This window comes from Protopterus annectens, chromosome 10.part0, assembly GCF_019279795.1.
Source record: "Protopterus annectens isolate FY-2018-M chromosome 10.part0, PAN1.0, whole genome shotgun sequence".
In the NCBI taxonomy this organism is placed as follows: Eukaryota; Metazoa; Chordata; order Ceratodontiformes; family Protopteridae; genus Protopterus; species Protopterus annectens.
The window spans coordinates 960,423,438-960,436,662 of NC_056744.1; the positions used below are offsets into that span (position 1 = coordinate 960,423,438).

Genomic DNA, 13,225 nt, shown 5'->3' on the forward strand with positions numbered 1-13,225 from the left:
GCACTGAATCTATCTGCCAGGATGTTGGCAATATCAGTAGGTTCAGTATATTTTGTGCTATTTTGCACTAGTTCAGTGTATATCTGCGAGTTGCCATTTAGATTCCTAATATAGCTAAAGAAGGCTTTGTGGTTATCTTTTGAATCCTTAGCTATTTTTCTTTCGAAGTTAGCCTTGGATGATTTCATGAGGGACCTTAGTTTCTTACTGATACTGATCAGGGATGTCTTTCCTTCTTGGGATTTGCTTTTTTTCTGAACTAGTTTCCTCCTTCTATTATATAACCTGTTTATTGCAGGGGACCCCAAACTGGTTTCCTTCTCTTAGAGGAGTGAGTCTTGGTTTTGCTAGAGGTGGCATGATCCATGCATCCTTGTAGATGTTCATAGAGTGCATTTGTAATGGTTTCTGCATCTTGGGCAGCGTTATCCTTTAGCGTGGTGGCTGTGAAACTTACCACCTCTGTCTTAAGTAAGGTGAAGTTTGCTTTAGAAAAGTTTTCTACTGTGGTTTCCTTAGTTGGGGGTGGTGTTGGGGTGTGGACATCCAGAGTGATTAGTTTATTGTCTGATCAAACCACTGATGGCTTGACCTCCAGTGTGGAACATCTGTCGCCCATGTTGGTGATGACCAGGTCCAATATGTTTTCACCTCTAGTAGGGGAGTTTACCAGCTGATCCAGGGCATTTGAGTTGATGAATTCCAGGAAGCGTTGGGCCAGTGAGTTTGTACTCGAGTAGTTTTCCCAGTGAATGGTAGGATAATTGAACTCGCCCAATATCAGGGTATTTGGTAGGACCTTCATGTTTTCCATTGTCTCCAGAAAGGTGGAGTGGTGGTCCTGGGTCATGGAGGGTGATCTGTAGCAGGCCACAATTTGCATTGCAGATTTGCCTGATGTTAGTTGCACATGGATGATCTCAGAGGTATCATGCTGCGACACTAACCTGGAGGTGTAGGTATCCTTGATAAATATGGATACACCCCCTCCTTTTGTGTTTCGGTCCGTGTTCTGTGGCCGAAACGTGTGGTATGAGTTGTAGCCCGGTAATGCTGGGGTGCTCTCTGGAGCCTTGAACCAGGTTTCAGTTACTGCACAGATGTCAACGTTCTCCATACTGAAGAGTGCTTCGAGCGTGTGCATTTTGGGATTTAAACTTCTGGCGTTGAGTAGCATAACCCTCAGTTTTTTGTTAATTGTGCTGTTTATGGAGGTGGATTTGACTTTTGAGCCTTGCCTAAAAAAGGCATTATGGGGGCAGCAAGAGCCTTGGCCAGTATTCAAAAGCTTAGGGGTGACAGGTGCAAGCTGTCTCTTGTGAAGCAACATGGCTTGTCGATCATGTCGTCCCAGGCTGACAGACACTGGATCCCCTTTGAATGACACCAGAAACTTAGACAATTGTTGAAATTGATCATTTTTTCTTTATACTAAGGTATCATTCTTGGTGAGGGCAGGATGCTACTTAGGGTCAGGGTCATACCAGCCTGGACTATATGACCAGAGAGCTCTTCCATGTCTCTTTTCATGTAGTCCAGGGAGGTACATCTCAGGTCATTCACACCAACATGAACAATGACATAGTCATATTTGTACTTGTTCTGGAGTGATCTGAGTGTTTGTGTTATGTGGCGGATTCTGGCTCCCGACAGGCAGCTAAGAGTAACCTTCTGCTTGTCCAGCCTAGTATGTCAGACTGGTTGCAAATCTAGCTACCGTGTTGTAACATAGTTCTAGTTTTGTGATGAGAGAGATTTGAATATTGGTAAGAATCAGTGAGACATACAGTAGAGAAGGTAGAAGGTATGTGTTTGCCATTGTGACTCTGGAGGAGATTGGTGAGGCTTGTTTTGGATCTGTTGAGCATATTAAATTTTTTATGTGTTTTTTTTATATAATTTTGTATATGAATATCAAATTTCAGTTGATCAATCGTGATGCCTAGTAACTTGGTATGAGATATGACTTCTATATCTGTGTGATTGAGAGAAGTAATTTTGAAGCTGGTTTTGAAAGGTGTTAAGAGATTTGGAGAAACATAGTAATAGCTAGGTTTTATCGGGATTTAGGAATAGGAAGAGTTCGTTTTCACAGAAATGGAGTTGGAGGCATTTTGAGTAATGGAGTGTAAATGGGGAAGAGATTTGATGCGCATAAGAGGGAGGAGTCATCTGTGTATTTGAGGAAGGAAACCTGTTGGGGCGATGTATATAAGTTGTTAATGAAGATGTTAAAGAAAAGCGGTCCAAGGACAGAATCTTGTGAGACAGTGATATTAACTGCAAGAAAAGAGGAGTGTGTAGAGAGCCACTTTACAGATTGTTGCAGATGAGAAAGGTAGCTAGCAAACCAGCTGAGTATTGTATTAGACAAAAATTGCAGATATTTTAGAGAGCAATTTGGAGTGAGAGACTGTGTCAAAGGCTTTGGAGATGACTAAAAAGAGGAAGAGGCCAAGTTATTCTTATCTTGAGAACTGACAATGTTATCTAAGGAGACAACTAGGGCAGCTGTAGTATGGTCAGGGAAAAGATTTGCTGATGTACGTACTTTTCTAGAAGTTTAGAGAGGGGGGATAAGATAGTGATAGAAAAATTTGCTATTTCAGAGGAGTTACCACGTTTGTGAATAGGCATGATACAGATTTTTGTTTTTTTTTCAAAATGTCCATATTTCAGTTCAAAACATTATATCTGATGTCTCTTTCATCTGATTCAAACTTTGAGCTGTTGGATCCATCCTTGCTACTTTTTTATGAAGCTGGGATCCAAGTATCTGACTCTTTCCTCACCCATAGTTCCCTCCTTTCCACTGATGTATCTCAGATCTCACTTACCACCTGATCGTTCAGATGCGTTTCCAAGGGCCCCAAGTTTTTCACTGTTAAGTGACAATTTTCTATTTCTGTTTTTATTAATTTAGATCTCTCCATTCTTAACCATTTTTTTCTACTTAGGGCAAATTGGTCTGTAGCATGTGTGAAGGATTTAGATGATACTTGATATTTATAGGGTTCACAAAAGTGTGCTATATTTTCTGTGTAGTTTTATCTTGATTGGGTAGTTAAACAAGTAGTTTTATAAGTAGTTTTTAGAGAAAAATAGATGTAAATTCTTTACAGCACTTATTTATAATAGATTTAGAGAAGAAAGGAGGAAGTTGAATCCATTACATTAGTAGTACTCTAATATTGTTGTTTTTATTCTAATGTCCAACAAAATACAGGGTTAAAAGATGTGCATAGCTTGTGAACATAAAACTCCACCTCAAAACACATACTCTTTTTATGTTTATTGTTTGGGTGATGCCCACCTTGATGCACATTAAAAAATGTATGCCTCTTTCAGCACTAGAGCCAATCAAGACCACAAAGAGAAGTTAATTCTAAAAGGTTTGCTTCCTTCCTAGACAGGATCTACTTCTCAGACTTCAACATCTAATTCTTCCAGATCAGCTTCATCTTCTCCTAGTAAGAAGATGGACAAGAAGTAGGCTAAGGAGAAATAAAAGTCTAAATAATGATATATATCTGAGGAGAAAAGAACAGAAAATACCAGGAAAAAGGTCTCCAGATCCAACAGATTCTTCAGGCCCAGCAACTAAGACTCTGAGGAAGTCAGATCCAGCAGCCACTCATATCCAAACTGCCTCACCTCATCCAAGCATTTCTTCAGATCTGGTGAGCCCTAGACTCCACTCCCCTATTCCGCAAGAATAACAATACTCCAGACCTCCACTTGTGGCGTTCCGTTTGAGGTCTGTCTGGTCTAACAGCAGTTTCACCAAGATGGCTGTCAGATGAATGATGCATAGATTCCTGAGATCACATATACAGCAAGGGTTTCTCCTGACACTGTTCCCTGTGGGAACTCTGGGTACAAGTCCAACTACCCCTCCACTGATATCTCCAGTAGCCCCTCCATTGATATCTCTGGTGCCAGTCCATCCCTTGGATCTGGTCCCCATGGGTCTGAACTTACCCAGTGCACATCAGTCAAAGCTGAAAGCTCAGGGAACTTCAACTCTGTCAGTATCCCTTACTGTCTCAATTCCAATTTTTTTAGATCGATATGAGTCTTGGAGCAGAAATGCCAGTAACATGGCCCCAGGGATGGAGTAAAATCTGAAGTTTTTAGAGCTGCCTCTGCCTCTACGGGCTTTGGCTGACAATACCTCAGGTCTGAGGTCAGCCTCAGAGCCAATGCCAATTGAGGAGGGATTGTTCCTTCATCTTCAGATAGGAGGATTGTTAAGCTCTCTTTTATCCCTGAATGTAGGATACTGTCAAATGCTTTTTAGTAGTTTATCCATGCCATACTTAGATTCTTCCCCTTTTTACAGTTCTTAATTATAACTTTATTTAACAACAAATGATCCTTTACTCCATATGACTTTCTTTTGTTGCCCTTTTGTTCTATTGCCATGATTCAGTTTTCTTCTAAATGACTATAAACTCTGACGGCATCACTTCCAGTGTATAGTTTATACATCATCAGAAGGCAAGTTGCTGGTCTGTAGTTTTTAGGATAGCTTGCATGTTTGCTGTTAAGTAGGAGTATTTGTTTTTTCCTGTTGTTAACCAGGTTGGTGTCTGTTCAGTTTGTGCCATTTCAAAATATGTGGATAGGAAGTTAGTCCCCTTACTGCAGTTTAGTAAAAGTTATATTAATAGTTCATCAAATATAATTAATTTTTTGGACGTAACTATTTCTAAGGAAAATGATGCAATGAGTACAGCTATATATAAGAAGCCGATACAAGCAGCAAAGTATGTTCACTATCAAAGTATGCACCCACATCATGTGTTTGAAGGTGTTGTCAAGAGCCAGTTTATGCAAGCTAGTAGGCTGAGTACAAAAGATGATACATTTGTTAATCAGATGAAAATAATGGCATCAGATTTCTTGGATAAAGGTTATGATGTGAGGTTAATTGAAAGGTCTAAGAATATAGTAAGAACTTTGAGAAACGACATAGCTAAACAGTATTTTACTAATGTACAAACCGAAAAAGCTGAAGTTATTACTGGTAGAAGTTTCAGGAAAGAAAGAAGAAGTGTCAGTTATATTACAACATATAATAGACATACTGATTTGATAAAAGATATAGTTAGAAGAAACTGGGTAATACTGGCCTCTAACCAGGAAATTTAAGATTGTAGGAGAGACGCCAAGCTTAAATATAAAAGAGTAAAGAACGTGAGACAACAGCCATGTTTCAAAGAAATGAATAGTAAAAAAGAAGTCGTGAAATATCATGGGAAGATTGGGACAACTCCATGTTATAATTGTGTACATTGTATAGATATAAGTACAGAAGCATTTTTTAAGCACCCAATCAGTGGAGAGAATTTTACATTTAATGCAAGGGATACTTGTATTTCAGAAAATGTGATTTACTTTGCACACTGTATAGCGTGCACATGTTTTTATATTGGTAAAACTAATAAGAGACTTAAGGATAGAATCAGCGCACATATGTCAGACATAAAATAGAGAGTTTTAACTAATGCTTTAGCAAAACACGTAGAGAACATGGGTGTAGAGCATACATTTAAATTCAGAATTTTACAAGTAATATCTAGGAACAAAAATGGTGGAGATATGGTAAATAAAACAGAATTGAATGAGTATAGATGGATAAATTACTTTAGGGCTGACCATCCCCCAGGTCTGAATAGTACTGTGAGCTTAAAACCCATATTGAAAGATAGGCATAATAACATTTAAAAATTATTTATAGATAAATAATGTGGCAGATAATTGTTTTTATGTTTTATGCATTTATGTCTTGTATTTTATATGAGAAGCACATTTTATTTATAAATAAGATGAATTTTAGTTAGCATATATATATTTTTATGTGGGCACTTTAATAGCTTTAATAAGCTCAGAACATGTGATAATTAATTGGCTGCTTTTAGGTATTTAAACTCAGAAAGACTGTGTGTTTTTAGATGCTGATGAGAGTTTTATTCAAAAGCCTTGTCGTGTAATGACAACTGTGGTGGACTTTCAGCTGTTTTTGTTTTTTTTACATTGGTTTGGTATTCTGGAAGCCCTTTAACTTCAGGAGAATTTTTTGTGTTGTATCTGGAAATTCTGAGCTTCTTGCATAATAGGAACAATACATAATTTTCTCAGTAGTCTACCATATTTATAGCTCTTTTTTGGTCTGTCAGTTTTTGTGATTTTTGTGGACTACGTTCTACAACAGGAGGTCCTCCTTCCCCTGTGCCTGGCCTGGCCCCATTGTAGGAATGTTTCTGTGTCTTGAGGATTCTACACTGTCATTTTTTCCAGTCCTGGCACCAGTGCACCTACCAGGATTGGACTCATTTTTATCCTGGGACTTGTGCAACCAGCTATCTTTTTAATTCTTTAACCTACTTCTGTCCATGACATATGCTGTATAAAATACAGTCTATATATCAGTGTCACCTTGATGAGAATTTGTAAAAAAATAGGGTCCAGCTTGTGAAGGTACTCACCAGGACTTAAGGATTAATTTATTTATTACTTTTTTATTTACATTTGTTAATTGGGTAGTGTCCGATTGGATTGAAAAAAAAAACATTTTCAGTGGAGACCCAGGAAGAAAAGCTCCACAACAAAAAGAACATTATTAAGGTACAAGCAGTAAACTTAGTTTAAGTGGTACATTGCCAACAATATGTAAATGAGCTTAAAAACAACAACAGAAATACAATATAAACATGCATGTTTCGGACATACAGGAATACTTTTTTTTTTTTTTCAATATATATGAGGTACATAAATCACGTAGCTTTACAAGGTGAGTCACTTCTGAAAGACCAAATTGGTCATGTAGTTTTACAAGTTAGGTCATCTGAAGGAACATAGATTAATAAAGAAAAGATAGATAGTGGGATAGCCCTATGTGGTATGAGCACTATTTGGGCTATCGTGTGTGAGATGAGTGGGAAAGTAGCAATACTACTCTCCTCTGCTTGATGATTTATCATCTCTCCATTTGGACCCCAGTGCTCTTCTGTATGACTGAAGTCATAACCAGTCAAGAGAAGACATTTTCAGTTTTCATTTGATTATTTTCACTCAAACTTTAGTAACACCAATGAACAACTTCATACATGGCAAATGCCTCCTGAGTTATAAATGCCTTCCTGTCATCAACACCTCAGTGTATGATAAGTTCATTACAGAAAACATCATAAAATTCTAAGATTCAAACCTGCTAGAAACAAAGTATCACCTGTAGTTGCTGCAGGGATGTCTTGAAGTCTGAATGCTAATGGCATCACAGATTCATTGGACAAATTTTCCATCTAAAAAAAAAATCAATAAATTAAAATATAATGTTAGCTAGCAATAACTTTATGTAATACTTTTTAATAACACTTGTTTTCTTCAGATTGCATTTGTTGACTGTTGTCTCAGTACATGCTATATCCCCATCCCATGGCTCATCCAGAAGTTAAGTTGCTGTACTGTGCTAGATTCAGCCTTCTCTGACACTCCTGACAGATTCTGGTCATGATCCTTTACTAGACAAGTCTGTTGATTGCTCAAAGTGGCATTCTCATGAAGATGAAGAAGTTACCAAGTCTTAACAGAAACATACCATTGTCTGCCAAGAGTTAGCAATGTACCTGGAATGCAGTTAAGGTCAGTTGTTACAGGTCCTCCATCATGCACGGACGTCCATTACTTAATTCTGCAAAGTCGAGCATGCTCATTCTCTCCACAAGAGCTCATGCAAGTTGTGCACCATCCTCTTGAATTTTCTCAGGCTGCCTAACCACAAAAACATTAAACAATTCCCCAGCATCGCTAGTCTATCATTCATCTTAGGCTGATTTACTAAAGTTAGCAGACTAGCATCTGTACCAATGATTTAGTCAGTGTACTATAAAACATAGTTGACTGTGGTGGTGGTGCTGGGGTAGCGCTGTCGCCTGACAGTAAGATGTTGTTCCGTTCGATTCTCAGCTAGAGCGTCTTTTGTCGGGAGACATGCGTGAATGGGTGTACCTTCGTTGAAGGTTGTGCGTCAGGGCTGGCAACTCGGCACATAAAAATCTACTGCCAATCATTAGTGGACCGGAGTTCTGCTGTGGTGACCCCTAACCGGGAAAAGCCGAAAGACACAACAACAGGGTGCAGTTAATGCCATCTCATGACCAAAATGTGTTAGCCTGCAACATGAACATCAGATAATTCTGTGTATAGGTGGTAAAAACTGTATTCTATTTGTTATGCACATTTAAGTATAGAATATACAAAGTTATACAGCATGTTAAAAGCACTAAAGTATAATTAATCTTCTTGTTTTCTTATTCACAGGCATTAACTGGTTACATAAGTGCTGATCAGAGATACCACAGATTACCACTATAATATGTATTATTTGTTTTCAGAAATTTTAACAGATTTTCAATCTACTCTAATGTTCAAAGAAACAGCTAACTAATACTTCTTCAGAATATTTTGTCTCCATTTGCCATTCACAAAGTTTGAAGAAAGTAGTAGCAACTAAAGAATCACTGATGGAATCTAAATAAATAATTCAAGATGTACAGGGTGAGCACCATACCTCTCAACGGTCCAGTGTTTGCCTCATACGTTTGGTCTGTTCAGCATAAAATTTGTGGTTTTCTAGCAAATCACTGAGGATTGAAGTCCCTAAATAATACTAAATAATGACAAACATCTGCATTTTAGACTTCATATCCTTCATAAAATACAGAACAATGCAAAACCTATTATTCTAGCAACTTTCTAAGTTTACAAGAGCAATATTTAAAATCTATCCCTATTTATGGGCCTTTGTCCCCCCATTATTTCTGGCTTTCTCCAGATTTTTTCCACTGAGAGGTTGAGAGGTATGGTAAGTTCCTAAGTCATAAGAGTGTAAGAGGTATTTTACCATCATAATTTTCACAACTGGTTAGCTCTACAAAAAAATATTTTTTAAATCTGTGACCATTTTTGTCAGCATTAATTTTGTCTTATATTCTCTCTAAATTTTTTAAGACACAGGAAAAATGCAGTAAAAGAAGACAATAAACACACATACGTGTGTGTGTGTGTGTGTGTGTGTGTGTGTGTGTGGTGTGCATGCATGTGTGTGTGTGTGTGTGTGTGTGTGTGTGTGTGTGTGTGTGTGTGTGTGTGTGCATGCATGTGCGTGTGTGCATGCATGTGCGTCTGTGTGTGTGTGTATGTGTGTGTGTGTGTGTGTGTGTGTGTGTGTGTGTGTGTGTGTGTGTGTGTGTGTGTGTGTGTGTGTGTGTGTGTGGGTGTGTGTGGGTGTGTGTGGGTGTGTGTGTGTGTGTGTGTGTGTGTGTGTAGTGAGAGTAGTTTAAACACACTGATTTGGGTACTCTAGTAAAAAACACCAGTGGGGGCTGTAAGTAATCTTTGTTAATGGGTCCACGAAAGCTAATATAGATGGCAGAGACTTTTTGTTTTAGTTTTCAGGGAGATTCTGCTGGTGCTCATAAACTTCAGGCTTAACACCTTAATTCAGCTTATACATCTGATTGCACTAATGAATCCCATGGTTAAGAGCAGCACATCACTGGTAGCCCTTTTTAGTGAAGTCCTACAATAACCTGATACAATTGCACATATACATTTGTGGCATCATAGCTGCAAATCTGAAAACAAATGTTTTCTGCTTCTTCTCTTTCAAAATCTTTGTAAGCTACCCCATGAACAAGTCCTTATTTTACCTGCAGTAGATCATTGTTTTTGAGTCAAAATCATCTCATGTGCCTTGTAGAGAAGTTGAACCTTAGCAGCTTGCTTTGCAGTTAGAAGCTCAAAGTACCAACAAAACATATATATATATATATATATATATATATATATATATATATATATAGATATGGTCACCCTGCAGTTTGCTGAGTGCACAGATTCAGATCAGCTTTTTGCCAAACCTTATTCACATTCATTATTCTTCATTATTCAACTATAGTGTTTGCTGAATTTTGTTACTTGCTAGTAATTACAGGTGTGGGGGTAGCTACATTCTTTGATTTCCTGTCCTTGCCTATTTAAGTGGTACAGTGTGAAATATTTTCTGCTTAAAAACCTCAGCTTTGGCCGGCTAAGAACTTGCTGTATTCAACTGGAAGTATAAGAGAATTTAAGTACCTTTATCTGCACTTTTTATTTAAAAAAAATACAGTATTTAAATTGATTTTAACTGTGTTGCAGGAATATTAACTAACTGGAAGTTATGACTCTTCTCTTCAGTTCGTTCCACCCACCCTCCCTGTTTTTGTTTTGGTGTTAATCTTAGTGGCCTTGAAACTGCCCGCCCCTCTTGTAAATTTGTGTTTAGATACTCCTTCTGGGCCCATCTCATTTGCTCACTCAACTGAGTGCAGTGAGATCATATTCTGATTTCAGGCACTCCTACTGTGTACAAAGAGAGCATCTGGTAAACAAAAAAAAAATTTAAGCTTGTTTCCTGCCTTTTCTGTTAAGTGGTATAGACTATTTGTAGGCTTCTGAGCCCCCAAGCCCTTCTGTGTTGGAGGGAAGCCTTCTAGCTTAGTTTTTTTTCTTATAACTAGCCAGTTTTCTAGTTTCAGTACTCAAATCTGTTTCTTTTATCTCAGCATTTGTTCAGAAAAAAAAAAGTTTTCATCTGCTTTTACTGTACTTGTGTTTCTACCTACTTTATTTTACTTTTGCATCATCTTAAAAGTACTCAATTGTATTTATTACTGCTTGGTGTAACTCATTCTAAACCTTTTGGTTTAAACATTTGGGCTTCGGACCAGTTGTTTTGCACTGAGAGGGTTTGTGGTCTGCACTGTAGTGACAGAACAGGTAGCTTACATCCTTCTAGGTTGGGAACTGCTGATTGAGGGCTCAGTGTCTGTTATTCTAAAAGTGTATTAATTCTGGTTTAAGCACTTGGGCTTTCAGGCCAGTTATTTTGCATTAAGAGGGTTCGTGGTCTGCACTCTTGTGGGAGGAGAGGCTGGACTCTGCCCTTCTGAGCTGGGAATTTCTGGTTAAAGGCTTATAGTGCATGCATATCTGAACTGCTTCTTACTGAAGTTGGTGCCTTGTTTGCTGTGGCATAGACTGGATTTGGGCCTGCTGGATCTAGCTTTGTTTGTGTAACTTGAGCACTAATCCAGGCATTCTCTAAAGTATTCAATTGTATTTATTACTGCTTGGTAGTAACTTGATTAAAGTGTAGCTATCATTCTAAGTCTTTTGGATTAAGCACTTGGGCTTCAGACCAGTTGTTTTACATTAGGAAGGTTTGTGGCATGCACTGTGATGGCAGGACAGGTAGCTTTCATCCTTCTAAGTTGGGAACTGCTGATTGAGAGCCCAGTGTCTGTTATTCTTAAAGTGTATTAGTTCTGGTTTAAGCACTTGGGCTTCAGGCCAGTTATTTTACATTAAGAAGGTTCGTGGTCTGCACTCTTGTGGGAGAAGAGGCTGGACTCTGCCCTTCTGAGCTGGGAATTACTGGTTAAAGGTTTATAGTGCCTGAATATTTGAACTGAATCTTACTGAAATTGGTACACCTTGTTTGCTGTAGCATAGAATAGATCCAGGCCTGCTGAATCTAGCTTTGTTTATATGCTTGTTGTTTGTTTGCTTGCTATTTCCCTGGAACGCTAATTCCACCTAATACACAGCTTCTCAGCGCTTCTGTGGATCATTAGTGATATCTGTATTGTTTACTGTACTTATTTCCTTGTTTCACTTGAAAGAAAGTTACTGTTTGTCGTTTTTGCATTTAAGTTACCTGTAACACATTGCACTTAAGTTACCTGGCACTTGCTCACTAAAGCAATTATATAAGTCAGCACTAAAAATTAAAAGTACTACACCCTCACTCCCCACTGGCCCTTGTTTTCAATTATTAAGGAATTCCCAATATTATTCTAGCATGTCCAAAGGTCAGTTGTCAATCTCCTAACCGGTCCAGCTCGTGAATCTGGGAATCTTGAGGCAATGTTACAACTGCCTCATGTACACAGACAACCCTCTCCTCCTCCCAACAAATTCCAACACATGTGAGAGATGCAACCATATAGCCAAACTGGAGGCTAAGCTCTCTCAACTCAGTACTGGCATAACCAGTCAGGAGGAGAAGGAAAACACACTCACTACAATTCCAGTCTCACATAGACCTACCACGACAGCAAACCAAACACATAATCACACAAAAACATTCTCGGAGGCTCTAAATAAAGATCTGCCTAAGCAGCAGAGACCTCCAAAGCAGACACCCAAGCAACCGCTACCCCAAAACAAAACACGTGCAACACATATCTCACAAAGCCAGTGTGCCGAACAGTCACAGCCCTTAAGACTAAACAACAAACCTGATACACTTGTAATAGGTGACTCTATTGTCAGGCACACTGACGTCCCGCTCACCAGGCTGAACAAGGAGAGGGTCACGGTGAGCAGCCTGTCGGGCGTTAGGATCCGCTACATAACACAAGCACTCAGGTCACTCCAAGGCAAGAACAAATATGACTCAGTCATTGTCCATGCTGGTGTGAATGACCTGAGATGTACCTCCCTGGACTACATGAAAAGAGACATAAAGGAGCTCTCTGAGCATGTAGCCCAGGCCGGTATGACCCTGAACTTGAGTAGCATCTTACCCTCACCAAGAATGATGCCACAATATGAAGACAAGATGATCAATTTCAACAATTGGCTTAAGTACTGGTGTCATTCAAAGGGGATCCAATGCCTGTCAGCTTGGGATGATATGCTCGACAAGCCACGATGCTTCACTAGGGATGGCTTGCACCTGTCACCCCTGGGCTTTCGGACATTGGCAAAGGCTCTTGCTACCCCCATAGTGCCTTTTTTAGGCAAGGTTCAAAAGACAAACCCACCTCCATAGGTATCACAAGGGATAAGAAACTAAGAGTAATGCTACTCAATGCCAGAAGTCTAAACCTCAAGATGCACGCACTCGAAACTCTCCTTAGCATGGAGAACATCAATATCTGTGCAGTAACAGAAACCTAGTACAGGGCTCCCGAGAGCACCCCAGCACTACCAGGTTATACCTCATACCATGCTTTTCGGCTCCAAAACTTGGGCCAAACCACAAAAGGAGGGGGAGTATTGATATTCATCAAAGATACCCACACCTCCAGGTTGGTGGTAAAGCACGAAGCATCAGAGACTATCCATGTGCAACTAACAGTGGGGAAAACTGCCTTCCAGTTTATAGCCT

At 39.1% G+C, this 13,225-nt stretch overlaps 1 protein-coding gene across 1 annotated transcript in view; it reads right to left on the minus strand.

The window, feature by feature from the left end:
• LOC122813417 (protein transport protein Sec16B-like) overlaps positions 1 to 13,225 on the minus strand; it is a 1,253,021-nt gene that overhangs the window by 227,535 nt on the left and 1,012,261 nt on the right. The window contains exon 18 of the mRNA XM_044085733.1: positions 7,235 to 7,307. Coding sequence (XP_043941668.1) covers positions 7,235 to 7,307 — 73 coding nt within the window. The remainder of the gene's footprint in view (positions 1 to 7,234; positions 7,308 to 13,225) is intronic.